The sequence below is a fragment of the Schistocerca nitens genome, chromosome 1 (assembly GCF_023898315.1).
Source record: "Schistocerca nitens isolate TAMUIC-IGC-003100 chromosome 1, iqSchNite1.1, whole genome shotgun sequence".
Lineage (NCBI taxonomy): Eukaryota > Metazoa > Arthropoda > Insecta > Orthoptera > Acrididae > Schistocerca > Schistocerca nitens.
Genome location: NC_064614.1, coordinates 438,760,079 through 438,781,476, shown reverse-complemented (window position 1 = coordinate 438,781,476; position 21,398 = coordinate 438,760,079). Strand labels below are relative to the sequence as shown.

Below are 21,398 nucleotides of genomic sequence, written 5' to 3'. Positions count from 1 at the left end.
AAGATGCTGTGATATGCAAATGATTAGCTTTTCAGAGCATTCACACAAAGTTGGCGCCGGTGACGACATTTACAACGTGCTGACATGAGGAAAGTTTCCAATCAATTTCTCGTACACAAACAGCAGTTGACCGCCGTTGCCTGGTGAAACATTGTTGTGATGCCTTGTGTAAGGAAGAGAAATGCGTACCATCCCGTTTCCGACTTTGATAAAGGTCGGATTGTAGCCTATCGCGACTGCGGTTTGTCGTATCGCGACATTGCTGCTTGCGTTGGTCGAGATCCAATGAATGTTGGCAGAATATGGAATTGGTAGGTTCAGGAGGGTAATACGGAACGCCATGCTGGATCCCAATGGCCTCATATCACTAACAATCGAGATGACAGGCACCTTATCCGCATGGCTGTAACGGATCGTGCAGCCACGTCTCTGTCCCTGAGTCAACAGATGGGGACGTTTGCTAGACAACAACCATCTGCACGAACAGTTCGACGACGTTTGCAGCGGCATGGACTATCAGCTTGGAGACCATGGCTGCGGTTACCATTGATGCTGCATCACAGACAGGAGCGCCTGCGATGGTGCACTCAGTGACGAACCTGAGTGCACGAATGACAAAACATCATTTTTTCTGATGAATCCAGGTTCTGTTTACAGCATCATGATGGTCACATCCGTGGCATGACAGTCCAAATGATGAAACTTGTTACTGACTCTGTACTGCCCATAACAACAGATATTTTCGTCATTCTTTGACTAAAAGTGTTTTCCTTCGGGTTGATCTAATATATCAAATGTTAAAAGTTCTATAATGACATTAATGTTTTATATTTTGTCATCCCTTTGTAGCCTGAGGAATATTTTTTTTCTTCATGGACAAAAAAGAAATGTTATTTATAACTATAGTTTCAAGTTTATGTGTTTTGTGCTAACTTATTTTTTCAGATATGCTGTTCTGATCTATTTAGAAACTCACAGAGGCAGAAGGAATGACAGTCTTCTTTTTCTCATGAGGGAATTATAGCTTCAAACACTACATAAATATGTGTCATCATGTAGTGCATGACAGAGAAAGCAACAGCTTTTCTAAAGTAACGAGTTTCCTCTTAATTTTGCTACTTTTCGCTTAGCTTGAGTAAACGCAAGTAGTTTGTAGCAATTTTACAATTGTTAATTATTAGTTCAGCTGCTTCACATTATTGTATACCTTGGCTCTTCCTCTTTCTTTGAAGTGTTGACTTTTTGATGGGCTCTACACAGCACAATGTACAGATGACTGAATCTCCGGAACAGATGAACAAATGAATTGATTGTATTCTGTGCCAGTAACCACATGAGTAATATGATGACAGCTAACTTTCCTAAAACTGCAAACTAATATTTGATTCCAGTTTTTAGGGAAAATAAACATGTTATAAGGCTTGTTTACCACCATTTTAAATTTTCAGCCGTCAATTATTATCAAAACAGTTAACATATTTGTGTAACCCATCATTATTTTTCAGTACTATTATTTTAATGGTCATCATATCTGAGATAACATACTTCATTTTTTTTTCAGTGTTGTGCACTGCTCCAAACAAGTACACAGTTGTAGATCCTGAGGGTTCTATTAGACCTCGCTGTTGTATTGATATCGTCGTTAGACATAATGCAGTTACATTGGCGAATTGCAACATCACAGATAAATTTAGGATACAGATGCAAAATCATACAACTAAACAGGTAATTTTGTTGTTGCTCTTTTGATCTCAATAAATTTGTTTGTATGTTTATTTATATTGAGTTCTGGCGATTCTTGTGAATACATCGTAGCATATAGAACATATCAGCTTTCCAAGTTCGTTATGTTTGCTTTCTATGGTACTACATGCGTATTACTAATCAGTTTTAATTAAAGCATCTACAACTTTGGTTCTATTAAAGAAAAATAAAACATATTTAAATATGTTTACAATAATAAATAAACATATAATAGAGGGAAACATTCCACGTGGGAAAAATATATCTAAAAACAAAGATGATGTGACTTACCAAAGAAAAGCGCTGACAGGTCGATAGACACACAAACATACATACAAAATTCTAGCTTTCGCAACCAATGGTTGCTTCATCAGGAAAGAGGGAAGGAGAGGGAAAGACGAAAGGATGTGGGTTTTAAGGGAGAGGGTAAGGAGTCATTCCAATCCCGGGAGCGGAAAGACTAAGGTAAGTCTTTCCGCTCCCGGGATTGGAATGACTCCTTACCCTCTCCCTTAAAACCCACATCCTTTCATCTGTCCCTCTCCTTCCCTCTTTCCTGATGAAGCAACCATTGGTTGCGAAAGCTAGAATTTTGTGTGTATGTTTGTGTTTGTTTGTGTGTCTATCGACCTGCCAGCACTTTCGTTTGGTAAGTCACATCATCTTTGTTTTTAGATATATAATAAACAAACATGCGTACAGCTAAGGAGCTGGGAATGTATCAGAGTTTTATAGGTACATGGCTACTTGCATTGTGGCTTTGAACTCCTCCATAGTGTAAAATGAGGCCATTACAAATCTTACAGCTACTGAAATGTATTCCCTTCTGTACCCTTTGAGGTTTGCAAGTTAATTACTGAGATCAAGCTGTGGGATCTAAACAACATTTCCAGATCATTTTTCATTTCAGAATCCTTTAGAGTATATACATTTAAAACACCACAGACTACCAACTGCTTCTTGCTGTGTGACACCGTAGCATAGTAAGGAATCCGTTGCTTCATAAACTGTTCAAAGTTTCTCAGTGGAGATATATATGCAATTACTAAGGATGTAACTAAACGATTTTTCGATATTAATTCACATGTGGATGCTTCTGTGTCCCAGTTTCCACAAAATCTATTTCTTTTGATGTTTATGAACTTGCGTTCTATCGTAATATATGTAACAATTCTTCCTTTTCCCGTATTAGTTCTGCTTGAGTAAGGCACTAGAGTTTCATCTTTATTATGAGAAGGATAGTTGCTACTCACTGTATAGCGGACATGCTGAGTTGCAGACAGGGACATCAAAAAGGTTGTCAGAAAATGAGATTTTGGCCAACAAGGCCGTCATTGGTGACACACACACACACACACACACACACACGACTAGGTCTCTGGTTGCTAAAGCCACATTGCAAGCACCCACTGACAGTGTGGTCACAGCAATCAGAGACCTGGTCGTGTGGGAGAGGGAGGGAGGGGGGTGGGGGGGGGGGGAGAGAGAGAGAGAGAGAGAGAGAGAGAGAGAGAGAGAGAGACCAAGGCCTTGTTGGTCGAAAGCTCACTTTCTGTTCTGAGTCTTTTTGTTGTGCCTATCTGCGACTCGGCATCTCCATTGTATGGTGAGTAGCAACTATCCTTTTCATAATACTGTTACATTCCATCCTGGATTTTCTATGGTTTAGAGTTTCATCTTTTGTATTTCACTTCTCCAGCCCTGTAGTTATGTGGTATTCAGGCACATACAGGATGTATTTCTTTTCATAACTCTCAACATTTTGAAACAAAGAGGAAGCTCTTCTACTTTATTACTGAGTACTCTAATATTCTGATGAAAGAAGCTAACTCTACTTTTCTTTGCACTCTTCAGCATTTTGTGGGGCACTCTTGTTTTAATTTCTTTCACAGCAGGATGTCTGAATCCTGATTCTAAACTAAATCGAGTACGCCTCAGCCACTATTAACCACAGGTATCTTACTGTGTGTTGCCCCACCCCCACACCCATCCCCACAGTATATTTTCTGCAAGAATATATCATCAAATAGAGATTACATGTGTTTGGTGCCTTCATCACGTAATGGAAACCCCAGATGGAATAATGACAATATTATGAAAAGCATAGCTATTCACCATATAGTGGAGATGCTGATTCGCAGATAGGCACAACAAAAAGACTGTCAAACAAGCGAGCTTTCGGCCCGAAAAGCCCTCATCGGATTCAGACACCCCCCCCCCCCCCCCACACACACACACACACGTTCATGCAGATGCAACTCACATTCACACAACCACCATCTCTGGCTGCCAAGGCCAGACTGGCCTCGGCATCAGAGACAGTGTTCATGTATGTGAGAGGTGCGTGCGTGCACATGCACCTGATTCCAATGAAGGTCTTGTTGACCAAAAGCTTACTTGTTTGACAGTCTTTTTGTTATGCATATTTGCGACTCAGCATCACTGCTATATGGTGAGTGGTAATCTGTCCTTTTCATAAAGTTGTCATAACTTCATCACACATTTGCATTTGTTGCAGTTCTCCAATGACACGATTAACTTTGGGTGAACTAAACTGCAGGAAATATTAATTGGGACCCCGAAGAGGTTCATGTTGACTTTAGGGGTAGGGATAATATCTCACAATGATGCTTTTCTAGTTTGCTGCTATTGGGGGAAGGAGGTAAACAATGTGTGGCCTACAGTTTGAGAGAAGAGGGAATCTTTTTGTTGGAGGTGGGGTGTGGGAGCCTGTTCACAGCACCATCACAGATGGTAAAATTGCTGGTATTATATATGAAAAATTGTAAACAGATATTCCCTGCGAGATTAGAAGGAAACTGATGTCTATATAGTTCTTCTGAGGTCTTTTACATACACATGTAACTCATTGTGCTTATTAACTATTCCTACTTTTTTAAATTGCCACAGTTAAATCTGGCTAAATGTATAAAAAGGAAAATTCAGTTTGAAATGAAAGGAAGACTGGGAGTACTTACCTCCAGGAGTTTCCGTTTTACACATAATATTTTGATGACCAACCCATACATCGTCTTCAGAAGCTACAAGCTGTTCTATTGTGTGATTTCACTGTCTGGACTCCAACAAGATTATGAACTCTTATTGATTTTGCACTGTTGTTTAAACCTTTGTTTGATTCTCAACACTGGACATGCTGTTTGATGGTTGAAAACAAAGGAGTCTGATTGGAGCCCAGGCAACATTGCTCACAGCACTTGAAGATTATGACTGGGTCATACATCGAAATATTGTACATAAAATGAAAAACAACTCAGCTGAACATCTAGAAGCACACCATTAATCAATCATGCCAACAAAACCTAAAATATTGCATCACTTCAGTAATGGAAGGAGATTTTCCACAATGTCGGCTTCACAGTATTCTGACTTGCTGACTTTCCTAACAACGTACTGAGATGAACAAGTCGTACACACATTCACTGAAATCAAACATTATCCTGTATTAACACACCAGCAGTCATTAGGATTATGTTCGACATGAATTTCTTCAGCTGCCCTTCCCCTACTCTTCATCACACACCCCACCTCCTTCCTGCCCTCATTCACCCCACCCAACAAAACCACTCAACCCCGTCAAACTGTATTTCTGGAACATTTTATTCAAGTTGTCTGTCTTGCTTATGTACCTTTCAGCGACTGAACATCTCCATTATTTGGCGAGTTATCTTTATTCCTTCAAACTTTTCATTACTGCAGTCATAATTCTCATATCAGCGAAGGCAGGTGCTGACAGGTATATTACTGAACCATCACTTGTTAAAAAATAGAGACATGAATTATTTGTAGAAGAATGGAAACACTGGTGGAAGTAATCTGTGGAAAGATCAGCTTGGGTTCTGGAGAAATGTAAGAACATAGTAGGCAATATCTACCTCATCACTGACCTTAGAAAGTAAACTGAAGAAAGGCATTTGTGGATTTAGAGGAGAAAAAAACTAAGCCTTTGATAGTGTTGACTGAAACACACTCTTAGCAATTCTGAAGGTAGCATAGATGAAGTACAGGGAGCAAAATGTTATCTATAACTTAAAGAAAAACTGGACTGCAGTTATGAAGAGTCAAAGGACATGAAAAGGAGGCTAGATTAGTTATGCAGAGGTGAAGAGACCAACATACACAGCTGTATCAGAGCAGAGTTGACCAAAACAATAAGAAATCTTGTATGAGTATAAACACAACATTTTGGGCATGATCATTGTATCTAGGAACTAATAGATGCTTTAACTCCCCCCCCAGACCCGCAATTTCCATAGTTTTGGTTGGATTCTAGAGACGCATGCATAGTTGAAACATAATGTAGTCATTTTCGTTCTACTCACTGACTATTAGAAATTATAAAAGACGCAACAATCATTTTATGAACTCTGCTACTTCTATGATAGATCTCGCTTAGGTTTACTTCAGCATTAGCAATTATTGAGTCAATTAATTAGAATAAATTGTGAGAATTATTTCATGGTAAAGGTTCCACTTATTGCAAGTGTATTTATGCACTATATGTTCTAAGGTTATGTAACTGTGAAATAAATAAAAGAATAGATAGTGTGAATTATTTACAGATCCTTATCACCAAAGTACTTAAGATGTACTAATGGCAATCCAACTGGGATTAAGTCAAAATACAAGGGCAAGTTTCATAATCTTCTCTGGAAGGCTAGAATTTCAGAGTCACTTGGACTAATTTTTGTTTTGTTGACCGATGAACCTGCCACATATGTCAAATTTAAACATTCAGATTAAAGCCTACAATAATTAGAAAGTTTATCCAATGCCAGTTACCACCAAATAACACAGGTGTCATTATCATACCGCATACCAGCACACAAGAACATGCTACTATAGCTCCCTCACTGTACTTCCATGGACTGTGTTTAGTACCACTGCTGTATCAGCACACCACCTGCATCCAATACATGATGACACTGTGAGATGCAACCAGTTGGCGAGGAAAGGGAAAATCGGCAGAAAATCCTTTGCTGTTCAACCACACTTTTCTCCTAAAACACTCCCCCCCCCCCCCCCCCCCACACACACACACACACTTCTATGAGAAAGGAGGTTGTTTCCTTGGATGGGATAGCTGTCAAAATACATTGTTAACAACAATGCTGTTTTACTCATATAAAAAAAATTATTTATTCCACAGTCTGTTGCACTCCCTCCCCCAACTCCACCCCCTCTCCCAAATAAAGCTATCTTTTTGGCAGTTTATATCCAGTACTGACTCTTTTCATTCTACTGATTTCCATGTAGTCTCATCCCATTGATTTAAATATTGTAATGTCTGTGCCACCCTTGACTAAGATTCACACATATGGCCATTGCGTTTCTTCAGGATTCTCTCTCTTTCTATTTGTCATTTGCTTCAAAATGAGGAAATAATGCTTCCAGAAATTCAGCTGTCAATATTTCCCCATTTGTCTGAATTACAGTGTCTAGGTAGAAGTGTACTTTTGATGTCAGCAGTATTTAGATACTGTGTAGGTGTTGGTAACAGGAAAATGAATCATGGGAAGTGAAGATGGTTGATTATGAATCATATGCAGATATCCAATGACATTGTGTGTCTTCATTTGTTTCTCTTTGTAAACAAATCCCAGCAGTTTAAGCTGTGCTGTTAGATTCCTGCATAACAACATCCTTGAAGATCTAATTAACTAGCATCTTCCACCCAAAAAAAGAATTTACATTTAGTAATTATCTTTTCTTGACCTACTCTATACTATCTTGACTCCGGACAATTGCAGAATGTATTAGTATCTAAAAAGTGTTTGCTTCTTTGAAACCTAATACCACTGTGCTAATTACACATACTATATATTTTAAATTCCTACAAGACAAATAAAGCACACATTACTAACAAAACAAAAAAAGTGAGAAACGACATTCTCATTGAATATTGACATCTGTGTCATCATGACACAAACAAAATACAAGCTAACTATAAGTGAAAGAAATGGCATGTGAATTTTTAATTGTAGATCAACATCTGACTCAAGATTGGCAGCCTTCATTTCATTTATTACCAGCATCTACACAGTATGTAAACAGTGCCGTCACCATAAGAGCGGTTTAACTCAGTGTCTATCTTGTACTGTGTGTCTGATGTGTTCTGTGATTGATTTATTTAGCATTGTTATTTTTAAAATTAATTCCTCTGTTTTAGCTGATGGGTAAACAGGACATTCCAGCAACATTGCTTCCAGGAAAATCAAGTGGTGGCCCATCAGACTCTTCAGAAGAATTTCTTAGACTTCCATCAGCACCTAGCACTGTGCAGCAACAATTTGGTTTGATACGAGACCCTAGACCAGGTAATTTTTTTTTTTTAAATGTCAAAGGTATATGTGTTTCCATGAACATGTAGCTGTGAACAAAATAGCAATTAATTTATCCAGATTGGGCTTTTGATGATGGTGATACGAAATTTTTTCATAGTTTTGAGGCCTACTACAAATATATGACTAAGGGCTTGTTAACCACCTGCAGCAGCTCTTAAAAGGACTTGACCTTGTACCAATTCTGCAGCATCTCTCTATGTGTGAAATAATAAGTATTGTTGACCAAGCAGCTCATTGCATGAGAATACAGAATGTGAATACAGGTGAGATTTTCCACGAAGCAAGCTGGATTCTTCCAAAACCCATTCTGCCAGCTTCTAGTGTGACTGGGTTGAACACAATGGACTTCACACATTGTGCAGAGAAACTCAGCAATGCCAGCTGACGAAGACAACACAGCCATTATTTTGGAATAAGCAAACTACCACACATGTTTTTGTGATGCTTGAAGAGGACACATAATGGACATTGCAGTGAAACCCAATATCAAGATTAATGAGTTACACATCAGTGCTTGTGAAGCAGTCATCACTAGAAGATGATGGTAATAATAAACTCCCTCAGGTGCCTAAACCACACATGCTTTATGAGTTGCCCAAACTATATAAAAGAGGAATGCCCCTTCAGTTCATCGTGAACAATGGCTTGCTAACTTACAGTCTGGCTAAAAACCTGACTTGTTTATCTATCTAGAATACAGACAGTTTCATCAGCTGAATTCAATGTCTCTCTGTCACGGGTGGTGACACATCTGTGTGTTCTCAATGTTTACACATAGTCCTATAATCAACTACATAGACTTCTACATGTTATCTAGATGTTATCATATTTCTTGTATGGCAGACAGTATTCTAGTCAGATGTACAGTGTTACAATGGGAAATCTTCCAACTCCATCCAAAACAAACCATTTTATGGATAAAATTTGAGGAAGCTGCCTTTGTCAAGGGTTCAACAAGCCTAATTGTTTTTTTGCTCAGTCTTTTGCAGTGGCTCTCCTGAATAAGTATTTTCAAGCTGTGTCATTACCAGTAACAAGATGATTTTATTTCTTATTGCTTTTGTCACTAAGTGGACAACACTTTTTTTGCTTGGCTCAATGTGTATGATAATTTGAGGACTCCTTGGAACACTTGAATGACATTCAGAATCACAGTGCACGTAGAGACAGATGGTGTGTTACCCTTCCATGACATCTTTGTCTGCCGATTGTGTATACAGTAAATCATCACATACGTGAATGTGGTTACAACGTCACCAAATTTTTGATGTCATTTTTGCTGAGGTGCATAAGCAGAACATTTCTCAAGAAAAGAGCAAGAATCTTTAGTTTTTGCCATTTTGTAGCTGACTGATGGGAAAGGTTAGCTTTTTCCTGAATAGAGAATACTAAATCAATTTTCAGGTACACTGCAAAAATATGACAGCTTATGAGACCTTTGAAAATTTGTAGTTTTCGAAACAATTGTCTAAATAAGACATCCTGTAAGTGTGGCTACTATTACATCAAACAAATGGTGCACACTGTATAGAGCAGTTCAAGATAGAACATAAGACATATTTATGGTTATGCTATATCATGAAACCAGCCATGGCAGAACAAGCTTTAAAAATGGATACCAAATAGCATTTGATGACACATCTATCATTATGAGGATGAACTGTTTCGACAAACACCCTCATAATGTTTAGAATTTACGTATCAAAAGGTTGAAGCAAGCATGACAAATGTAGGATATAAATATTGCCGTATTTAATAATGGACTGAGTACCAGTGACCTCACAGCTTACAGCACAGCTCTGATAAAAGGATAAGACAATCAAAAGCATTGCTGTCAGTTAGTACCTGACAGTGTCTGCAGAGTACATGACAAAAAGCTCTTGGCTTTTAACCGTTTGATGTGATTGGAAGTTAAAGAAGATTTTTATTAAGGATATGTGATGTTTGATGACATTTTTAGAGAAACCAGTTCAGGCAGAAATGTATACATACTGGAAAGTGGGAGAAATGTAGTTTCAGATACTGTCTTCACTCTTCCAAAACAATAGATTTTCATATTATGAATTTAAATATAGTGTGGAGTTACTCTTTTGTCATCAAAAGATTTGTAATAAAGGCCTGTTCCAACCCCCCCCCCCCTTTCTCTCTCTCTCTAAGAATACCTCAGATCCCCACATTAATCTGTTCCTCAGTGAGAAACAATGTGCTATACACAATTTTGTGTCAACTAGAATTGGCTGGACCAGCTGTATATGTAAATATTTCTGAATCAGGTAATGAGCACCATAGTGTGGCAAGGAGGAAGAATTGAAAGGTGTTTGTACTGAAGGAAAGTGCTGTATATTTAGTTGTTTTCACAGACTTAATTACAGATCTATGTTTGCTGCCACATAATACTAATGCAGGTGTAGATGCCATTACTTGTTGATTGGGTTATTTCTCCTGCTATATGTGTTTAAACAATGAAAAATCCGTGTTGTGATATGAACTATATAAGGAGAAAAAGGTAGATTGCTACTCATCATGAAGTTGACACATTGACTTGCAGACAGACACAATGAGAAGATTGTTATGCACTTATCTTTCTTTTTGTTGTGCCTGTCTGCAACTTAACATGTTATGTTTATGGCGAGTAGCAATTTATCCATTTTCTTATTTCATAGAGACAGTCACTTCCATGGATGAGATCGGGAGGGGGGAAACTAGTTTTGTGCTTCCTTCTATAGCTATTTAAAGGGCCTTCCATTAAAGGCAGGCCCAAATCCTTTTGTAATATTCGCTTAGTTGATGTTTCAGATACTGCAGTCATTGAGGTCGTCTTAAATCTGACACATTTGGCTTTTCCTCAACACTGGCCACTTTTGCTGCAATATTGTGCTCACTTCACACATTACATTGTGTTCTGGTGGCTTCTGGTCATGTAGACTGAAATCCTGCCCAAACTTGACCACAGTGCGGTCTGAATAGAGAAACAGTGGTGGCAACACAATTCTCTGGTGAACAAACAATATGCACCCACAACTGACCTGCCACATTGATAAAAATTTTTAATGATCGCTAAATTTTCAAGAAGCGTGAGTTGCTGCATGATGAAACTGCAAATTGTACTGTATATTTTCACACCTGTAAGCACATAAAAATATTAGAAACAGCAAATTACAGTTTTGGAAAGTATCACTCTTAACGAAAAACATTTTACTATATGAGAACCTGTAATTGGAAAACTACTTACATGTCATAAGTGCACTTTAGTGAACTATATATCTTACTTAGGGCTCAAATGTTTTCTAGTAAGTAGATTTCACCCATAAAGTGCGATTCTGACCTGTGAAAGACCAATCTATGCTCACCATAAACTTTTCCTGGCCTCTGTTTGTTTCCTACCCATGGTTATCTTTACATGTAGGAATAGGTAATCCTTTTTTTTCCCAGGATGTGGAATGTGATGGTTCAGGGTATCCACAACTGTAGCAATTAATTGAAAACAAATCACAGAACCAATTGCAGCTTTGTTTTTTAACACTACAGTCAGTTTCAGCCACCAAGGTAATTCCAAATGGCTATCTGAATAAAAATACATAACTATGTTAAAAATCAAGGTAGAATTGGAAAAGTTACATTAAAAGAGAAAGTAACAACAAACATGGCCAAGACAAGACATCATAGTATGAACCACTTAATGTAAAACAAATAATATTGTATAGCAACTTGTCCAAATTTAAATAATGTATTAAATTAACAAGCGTAGCATCATGGAGGTACACAGGTGCAGGCAGATGAGACATATTAATAGGCATTGTTTAAATAAGGGTGGGGCAGGTTCCAAGGAGGCCCTGTAGAGGAATCCATTTCCAAACACGTTATGATTCATACTAAATTAGCTGTTGACGCAATAAAAGCTAATAGGAGTCTGTAAGCTAAGGTTACAGTCAGAGCAACTAAAATCATTTCTAATGATATAGATGCAAAGGCAGTTTTTAATCACCGATGCATAATGTGAAGTAGTATTAATTGTAAACTGTGTCTTGATAAAATTCAAATAACCAAAGCTGTTAAAGGTAATAAAATTGTTGTTGTTCATGAAAAGGAACACATTTCTAAGGCACACATCTTTTTCGCATGAAGTAACATCATCAATATTAAGTCTGCTCCCACTGATTAGTTTCAAGTAGAAATTAGAAAGAGCATTGAAGATTCTAATTTTTGCTTAATAAGTATGAAACTCAAACTAAAGAATCTGTAATGATGATGTAATAAATCAGTGAAGTAAAGGCAATCACTGAGAAACTAGTGTGTGATATCTTTGTCTCTGTGAATTTTTGTCTGTTTTCTTTGTACTTTCCATGCAATGGGTAGCTATTGAATGGTTCTCATTTTGTATGTTCATGGAGGAGTGCAAAATAAATTGCTTTTATTCGCCTGTATCACTGTTCTTAAAGTGGCTAGTGTCCCACAAGCTGTAACCTAACAAAAACTACAAATAATGAGCCAGAACATCAAGTATGAACCTATAATGCTGGTTGCCACAGATGTCATTTCACTGTGGCAGTGATTGATGGTTTGGACGGTGTGAATACCAATCTTCACTCTCAGACAACTCTGACCAATGGAAATTCTGTGACATTACTGGGTTTTGTGCAGCCGACAAGCATTCCACCTGTTCGCTGCATTACATAACCCACTCCATGTAGCGAAGCTGCAATACCACTGTACATGCCGGTTCTGTGGTGCTGAATGTTGGAACTTTTGCTTACTGCTTATGGCATGTGTGATGACTTATACTTGACATTGGCACATTGGAAATTCTGATCTTACTATGGTCGTTAGACTTTATTCGTGCCACGTCCCCCAACTTTGTACAAATATCAATACGTCAAAAGCAGTGCACTTCCACAAGTACATAAATTGTATATCTACACATGCAACTGGTCCTAAACAATGAGGTAATCAGTGATATATCACCCTCAGAATTTGGGCATCACCTTCAGATGTTAGTTACAAATGCTGAAGTTTCTGTTGAAACCCTGCATCAGGTGTGGTTTAACCAATTAACAGGCAAAGGTCCCGAGTTAGAGTCTCGGTTGGGCGCACAGTTTTAATCTACCAGGAAGTTTCATAACCAAATAATGTTTGCCATTAAAACTGCCCTGATTTCCAACAACAGGATTGACATGTCTTCACAGTTGAAAGTTGCTGACAAAGTGCTCAGCATTTTGCATAATGGCATCGCGGGTATGTCATCTCGGTCGTTAGATGGTATATCATTGCTGGTTTCACTCAAGGCTACAAGGGAACAGCAGTTCCCACTAGATGAGCAGATCCGCTCACTGCACCAAGACTTAGGCAATTCATCTACATCTACATGGATATTCTGCAAATCACATTTAAGTGCATGGGAGAGGGTTCATCGAACCACCTTCACAATTCTGTACTACTCTAATCTCGTATAGGGGGCGGAAAGAACGAACACACACATCTTTCCGTACAAGCTCTGATTTCCCTTATTTTATCATAGTGATCATTTCTCCCTGTGTAGGTCAGTGTCAACAAAATATTTTAGCATTCAGAGGAGTAAGTTAGTGATTGGAATTTTGTGAGAAGATTCCATCGCAACAAAAAATGCCTTTGTTTTAATGATGTCCAGCCCAAATCCTGCATCATTTCAGTGACACTCTCTTCCATATTTCGAGATAATACAAAACATGCTGCCTTTCTTTGAACTTTTTCGATGTACTCTGTCAATCTTATCTGGTAAGGATCCCACACTGCACAGCAGTATTCTAAAAGAGGACGGACAAGCATAGTGTAGGCAGTCTCCTTGGTTGATCTGTTAAATTTTCTAAGAGTCCAGCCAATAAAATGCAGTCTTTGTTTAGCCTTCCCCACAACATTTTCTGTGTGTTCCTTCTCCTTCCAATTTAAGTTGTTCATAATTGTAATACCTAGGTATTTAGTTGAATTTACTTCCTTTAGATTTGACTGATTTATCATGTAACTGAAGATTAATGGATTCCTTTTAGCACTCATGTGGATGACCACACACTTTTCATTATTTAGGGTCAACTGCCAATTTTTGCACCATTCAGATATCTTTTCTAAATCGTTTTGCAATTTGTTTTATCTTCTGATGACTTTATTAGTCGATAAACGACAGCGTCATCTGCAAACAACCAAGATGGCTGCTCGGATTGTCTCCCAAATCATTTATACAGATAAGGAACAGCAAAGGCCCTATAACACTACCTTGGGGATCGCCAGAAATCACTTATGTTTTACTCAATGACTTTCCATCAGTTACTAAGAACTGTGACCTCTCTGACAGAAAATCACGAATCCAGTCACATAACTGAAACGATATTCCATAAGCACACAATTTCACTACAAACTGCCTCTGTGGTACAGTGTCAAAAGCGTTCCAGAAATACAGAATCAATCTGAAATCTCTTGTCAATAGCACTCAACACTTCATGCGAATAAAGACCTAGTTGTGTTTAGCAAGAACGTTGTTTTGAGTACGGATCTTTTGTCGAGCGAACGGTTGTATATGATTGTTAAGTATGGAGCTAAGGCATCAACATACTTCGAAAGGAACCTAATTGGTATAGTGTCTGGACCAGAGGACTTGCTTTTATGAAGTGATTTAAGTTGCTTCACTAGTCCAAGGATATTTACTTCTACGTTACTCATGTTGGCAGCTGTTCTTGATTCGAATTCTGGAATATTTACTTCATCTTGTTTGGTGAAGGAATTTCAGAAGGCTGTGTTTACTATTTCTGCTTTTGCAGCACTGTCTTCGATAGTATTTCCATTGCTATCACGTAGAGAAGGCATTGATTGTGTCTTGCCGCTAACATACTTCACTTACGACCAAAGTTCCGTGCTAAATTTCAAGCTTCTGTAAAAAGATTGCCAATATTCATGATTTTGCATCTGTTTAAATTTGGCATGTTTGTTTCGTTGTTTCTGCAACAGTGTTCTGACCCATTTTGTGGTCTACACCTATATTACTGATTTGGAAGGAGTGGAGATTGTCTCTCAGGAAGGCATCAAGTGAATTTTTATCTGCTTTTTTGAGTAGGTATATTTTTCGTTTATTTTTGGAGGATTTGGGAGTTACAATATACGATCTTGCTACGACAATCTTGTGTTCACTGATCCTTGTATCTGTTTTGCTGCTCATTGTTAATTCAGGATTATTTGTTGCTAAGAGGTCAAGTGTGTTTTCACAACTGTTTATTATTCTCGTGAGCTCATGAGCTAACTGCTCGAAATAATTTTAAAAGAAAGTGTTTTGCACAGTTTCAGATGATGTTTTATGCACACCTCCAACATATCGAGGGTAAATTAGTCACCACCAGCTATAATTGTGTGTGTCTGATACATATTTGAAATCAAACCTAAGTTTTCTTTGACCTTTCAGCAACTGTATCATCTGAATTGGAAGGTCGGTAAAAGGATGCAATTATTATTTTATTCTGTTTACTAACAATGACCTCTGCCCATAATAACTCACAGGAACTATCTACTTCAATTTCACGACAAGATAAACTCCTTCTAACTGCAACAAAAACACCACCGCCAGCCAAGTTTAGCCTATCCTTTCGGAACACCGTTAGGTTCTTCAAAAAAATTTCAGCTGAGCTTATCTCTGGCTTTAGCCAGCTTTTTTACCATGCACGTTGCCATTGGTGAGGAGGCTTGCATGCCTCAGCAATACAGATAGCCGTACCGTAGGTGCTATCACAACGTCGGGGTATCTGTTGAGAGGCCAGACAAACGTGTGGTTCCTGAAGAGGGGCAACAGCCTTTTCAGTAATTGCAGGGGCAACAGTCTGGATGATTGACTGATTTGGCCTTGTAACGTTAACCAAAACAGCCTTACTGTGCTGGTACTGCGAACGGCTGAAAGCAAGAGGAAACTAAAGGCTGTAATTTTTCCTAAGGGCATGCAGCTTTACTGTATGGTTAAATGATGGTGGCGTCCTCTTGGGTAAAATATTCTGGAGGTAAAATAGTCCCCATTAGGATCTGCAGGCGGGGACTACTCAGGAGGACGTCGTTATCAGGAGAAAGAAAACTGGCGTTCTACGGATCGGAATGTGGAATGTCAGATCCCTTAATCAGGCAGGCAGGTTAGAAAATTGAAAAAGGGAAATGGGTAGGTTAAAGCTAGACATAGTGGGAATTACTGAAGTTTGGTGGCAGGAGGAACAAGACTTCTGGTCAGGTGAATACAGGGTTACAAATACAAAATCAAATAGGGGTAATGTGGGAATAAGTTTAATAATGAATAAAAAATATAAGAGCATGGGTAAGCTACTACAAACAGCTTAAGGAACACATTATTGTAGCAAAGGTAGACACGAAGCCCACACCCACCACAGTATTACAAGTTTATATGCCAACTGGCTCCGCAGATGAGGAAGAGATTGATGAAATGTATGATGAGATAAAAGAAATTATTCAGATAGTGAGGGGAGATGAAAATTTAATAGTCACGGGTGACTGGAATTCGATAGTAGGAAAAGGAAGAGAAGGAAAAAGTAGTAGGTGAATATGGAATGGGGGTAAGGAATGAAACGGGGAGCTGTCTGGTAGAATTTTGCACAGAGCATAACTTAATCATAGCTAACACCTGGTTCAAGAATCATAAAAGAAGGTTGTAGACATGGAAGAATCCAGGAGGTACTAGAAGGTATCAGATAGATTATATAATGGTAAGATAGAGATTTAGGAATTAGGTTTTAAATTGTAAGACATTTCCAGGGGCAGATGTGACCTCTGACCACAATCTATTGGTTATGAACTGTAGATTAAAACTGAAGAAACTGCAAAAAGGTGGGAATTTAAGGAGGTGGGACCTGGATAAACTGACTAAACCAGAGGTTGTAGAGTGTTTCAGAGATAGAATTTTTTATTTATTTATTTTTTGTTTATTACTTGTCATTAGCCAACATTTGTTGAAATAGACAGTTTTGACATTACATTTGATAGTATTTTTTTATTTATTTTTTATTTATTACTTGTCATTAGCCAACATTTGTTGAAATAGACAGTTTTGACATTACATTTGATAGTGAATCTAAAATTGGGAAACTATGTACATTCATATTACATTACATGAGGATAAAGAGTTATTCTCTTCATTATAATTCCATAACATCATAGTTACTCTCTACTACATTCCAATTCCTTGACATCATAGTTACTCTCACTCTCTACTACATTCTAATTCCTTTACATCATAGATACACTTATCAGCTAACAATTTGTGCAGCTGCTTCTTGAAGGCATCACCTTGTAGGTCTTTCAGTGATTGTGGTAACTTGTTATATAATTTTAATCCTGTTTGCTGAAAGCTACTTTGGACCTTAGATAGCCTACTAAAGTCTACATTAAGATTGTTTTTATATCTGGTATCATGTGAATGAACATCTGTTCTGGACGGTAAGGTATATATTTGTTTTTTTATGGAAAGAAGACACGTTTTTATATACAGAGAAGGTAATGTTAAGATGTTAAGTTCCTTAAAGTGCTTTCGACATGATTCTTGGCTTTTAATACCTGTAATTGCTCTAATTGCTTTCTTCTGCCACATGAACACTGTCTGAGCACCAGTTGAGTTGCCCCATAATTTTATTCCGTACTGTAAGTGAGATTCAAAGTAGGCATAATAAGAAGATAAAAGTTGTTTTCTGCTAACTAATGTTTTTAGTTTCCTTAACAAAAAGACTACTCTAGAAAGTCTGGTACATAACAGTTCCGTGTGGGTGTTCCATGTTAATTTCAGGTCCAGGTGGATTCCTAGAAGTCTTACAGAGTCAGACTCATTTAATTTTTCCTGTAGATTGTACAAGAAGAAATACATAGTTTCCGTCTTGCTACTGTTGAGTATCAGCTTGTTACTGTGGAGCCATATGGCAGACTTTTCAAGCATTGCTTTTGTTTGTTTCTTCGCTTCCTCCAATTTGTTATCTGAGGTAATCAGGGTTATGTCGTCAGCATATATTATTGACTTGTGAAGCATGAAAGTAGGCAAGTCATTCATGTATACAAGGAAGAGAAAAGGTCCAAGCACTGAGCCTTGTGGCATGCCTCTTACAACTGGTAGGGCATTTGATTGCTGGCTATTTACTATAACTACCCGAGTTCTGTTTGTCAGGTATGATCTGATTAATGCCAGTTCGTTATTTTTTACATCATAGCACTCTAGTTTATTTATTAGTATTTCATGGGATACAGTATCAAATGCATTACTCAGATCTAGTAGTACAGCACAAGTGATGGAATTGTTCTCGAAGCCATCAAGTATGTCTGTCACAAGAGTTTCTACTGCATTTATTGTAGACAATCCTGGCCTAAAACCAAAGAGCGAGGAGGAAAAAAGATTTTGTTCAGCAAAGTAGTTGCAAAGCATTCTGTTATCTTGGATAATATAGGTATGAGGGATATTGGACGGTAACTTTCAGGTTTGTTTTTCTCTCCTTTTTTATAGATTGGGATAACAATAGTAGCCTTCAGGACCTCAGGAAATTTTCCAGCTGTAAAAGTACTATTGATCAGAAAGGTAAGAGGGGCAACAATAATGTCAATTATTTGTTTCAAGATGGTGTTGGAGATGCCATAGAGATGTTCACTGTATGAGCCATGTAGGTTTGTGACGACTTTGTATACAGTTTGGCAGGTCACCTGTTTCCATTTAAAGGATAAGTTATTTAGGTCAGGAATGTTGTAGGTAAAACTTTCAGAAGTTGCATCATCTGGTGCAGAGGTAGCAGTAGCTTCCAACTTAGTACTGTTAACAAAAAATTCATTTAATTTTCCTGGCACTATTGGAATTTCTTGTCTGTTTTTATGCTTCCCTGCTATTTTGTTTATTACCTGCCAGGCTGCTTTGCATTTGTTGCTGGAGTTTTCAATGAAAGCATCATTGGCTCTCTGCTTTGCCGTCTGTATTTCAGTTCTATAATTCTTCCTGGCTTCTTTATACCTCTGCTTAGGGGACAACTGACAAGAAAGGGGGAAAGAAATACAGTAGAAGAAGAATGGGTAGCTTTGAGAGATGAAATAGTGAAGGTAGCTGAGGATCAAGTAGGTAAAAAGATGAGGGCTAGTAGAAATACTTGGGTAACAGAAGAAATATTGAATTTAATTGATGAAAGGAGAAAATATAAAAGTGCAGTAAATGGAGCAGGCAAAAACATCTCAAAAATATCGACAGGAGGTCCAAAACGGCTAAGCAGGGATGGCTGGAGAACAAATGTAAGGATGTAGAGGCATATATCACTAGGAGTAACATAGATACTGCCTACAGGAAAATTAGAGAGACCTTTGGTGAAAAGCGAACTACTTGCATGAATATCAGGAACTCAGATGGAAACCCAGTTCTAAGCAAAGAAGGGAAACCAGAAAGGTGGAAGGAGTATATAGATGGTCTACACAAGAGAGTAGACAACATTCCATTAGAGCTACTGATAGTCTTGGGAGAGCCAGCCCTGACAAAACTCTACCATCTGGTGAGCAAGATGTATTAGACAGGCGAAATACCCTCAGACTTCAAGAAGAATATAATTCCAATCCCAAAGAAAGCATGTGTTGATAGATGTGAGAATTACTGAACTATCAGTTTAATAAGTCACAGCAGCAAAATACTACCACACATTCTTTACAGACAAATGGAAAAACTTGTAGAAGCTGACCTCGGGGAACATCAATTGGGATTCTGTAGAAATGTCACAACATGCGAGGCGATACTGACCCTACAACTTATCTTAGAAGATAGGGTAAGGAAAGGCAAACCTACATTTCTAGCATTTGTAGACTTGGAGAAAGCTTTTGACAATGTTGACTGGAATACTCCCTTTCAAATTCTGAAGGTGGCAGGGGTAAAACACACGGAGCGGAAGGCTATTTACAATTCGTACAGAAACCAGATGGCAGTTATGAAAGTTGGGGGGGCATGAAAGGGAAGCAGTGGTTGGGAAGGGAGTGAGACAGGGTTGTAGCCTACCCCCGATGTTATTCAATCTGTATACTGAGCAAGCAGTAAAGGAAACAAAAGAAAAATTTGGAGTAGGAATTAAAATCCATGGAGAAGAAATAAAAACTTTGAGGTTTCCCGATGACATTTCAATTCTGTCAGAGACAGCAAAGGACCTGGAAGAGCAGTTGAACGGAATGGACAGTGTCTTGAAAGGAATTAGATTAGGAAATGAGACACTTAAAGTAGTAAAGGAGTTTTGCTATTTGGGGAGCAAAATAACTGATGATGGTCGAAGTAGAGAGGATATAAAATGTAGACTTGCAATGGCAAGGAAAGCGTTTCTGAAGAAGAGAAATTTGTTAACATCGAGTATAGATTTAAGTGTCAGGAAGTCATATCTGAAAGTATTTGTATGGAGTGTAGCCATGTATGGAAATGAAACATGGATGATAAACAGAAGAGACTAGAAGCTTTCGAAATGTGATGCTACAGAAGAATGCTGAAGATTAGATGGGTAGATCATGTAACTAATGAGGTGGTACTGAATAGAATTGAGGAGAAGAGAAATTTGTGTCACAGCTTGACTAGGAGGAGGAATTGTATGCTAGGACATGTTCTGAGGCATCAAGGATCAACAATTTAGTATTGGAGGGCAGTATGGAAGGTAAAAATCGTAGAGGGAGACAAAGAGATGAATACACTAAGCAAATTCAGAAGGATGTCGGTTGCAGTAGGTACTGGCAGATGAAGCAGCTTGCACAGGATAGAGTAGCATGGAGAGCTGCATCAAACTGTTTCTGGTCTGAAGACCACAATAACAACAACGATTTGAGCATCAGTGCTTTCTGTTAGCACTTGGAGCTCTGGTACTTTCCCAACATAGCTACGACAATTCACAACTGTTATACCAGTGGTTCTGGTATCTACGTTCTTCCAGTGTTCAACCTGGACCCTTTGTGACTGAAGCCCTTCTCTTTAGGAGCAAATCAAAGAAACAGGCCCCACAGCACTAACTCTCAACAGCTACATGCATAATGACCACCAGAGTATGCGCTGAAGTGTCAGCAAATGGATTCCTACTCAATGTTGGTAACATGCGTATTTTGGGCCTCAAGCCAGGAAGCGCACTTCCCCTTGCACCGAGCGAGGTTGCGCAGTGGTAACACACTGGACTCGCATTTGGGAGGACGACGGTTCAATCCCGTCTCCAGCCATCCTGATTTAGGTTTTCCGTGATTTCCCTAAATCGTTTCAGGCAAATGCCGGGATGGTTCCTTTGAAAGGGCACGGCCGATTTCCTTCCCAATCCT

General features: G+C 38.4%; 1 protein-coding gene across 3 annotated transcripts in view; it reads left to right on the top strand.

Annotated features, from left to right (window-relative positions):
- LOC126251438 (motile sperm domain-containing protein 1-like) overlaps positions 1 to 21,398 on the top strand; it is a 69,240-nt gene that overhangs the window by 6,936 nt on the left and 40,906 nt on the right. For all 3 annotated transcript variants that reach the window (XM_049951874.1, XM_049951866.1, XM_049951882.1), the window contains 2 exons: positions 1,562 to 1,725; positions 7,931 to 8,078. In XM_049951874.1, coding sequence (XP_049807831.1) covers positions 1,562 to 1,725; positions 7,931 to 8,078 — 312 coding nt within the window. The remainder of the gene's footprint in view (positions 1 to 1,561; positions 1,726 to 7,930; positions 8,079 to 21,398) is intronic.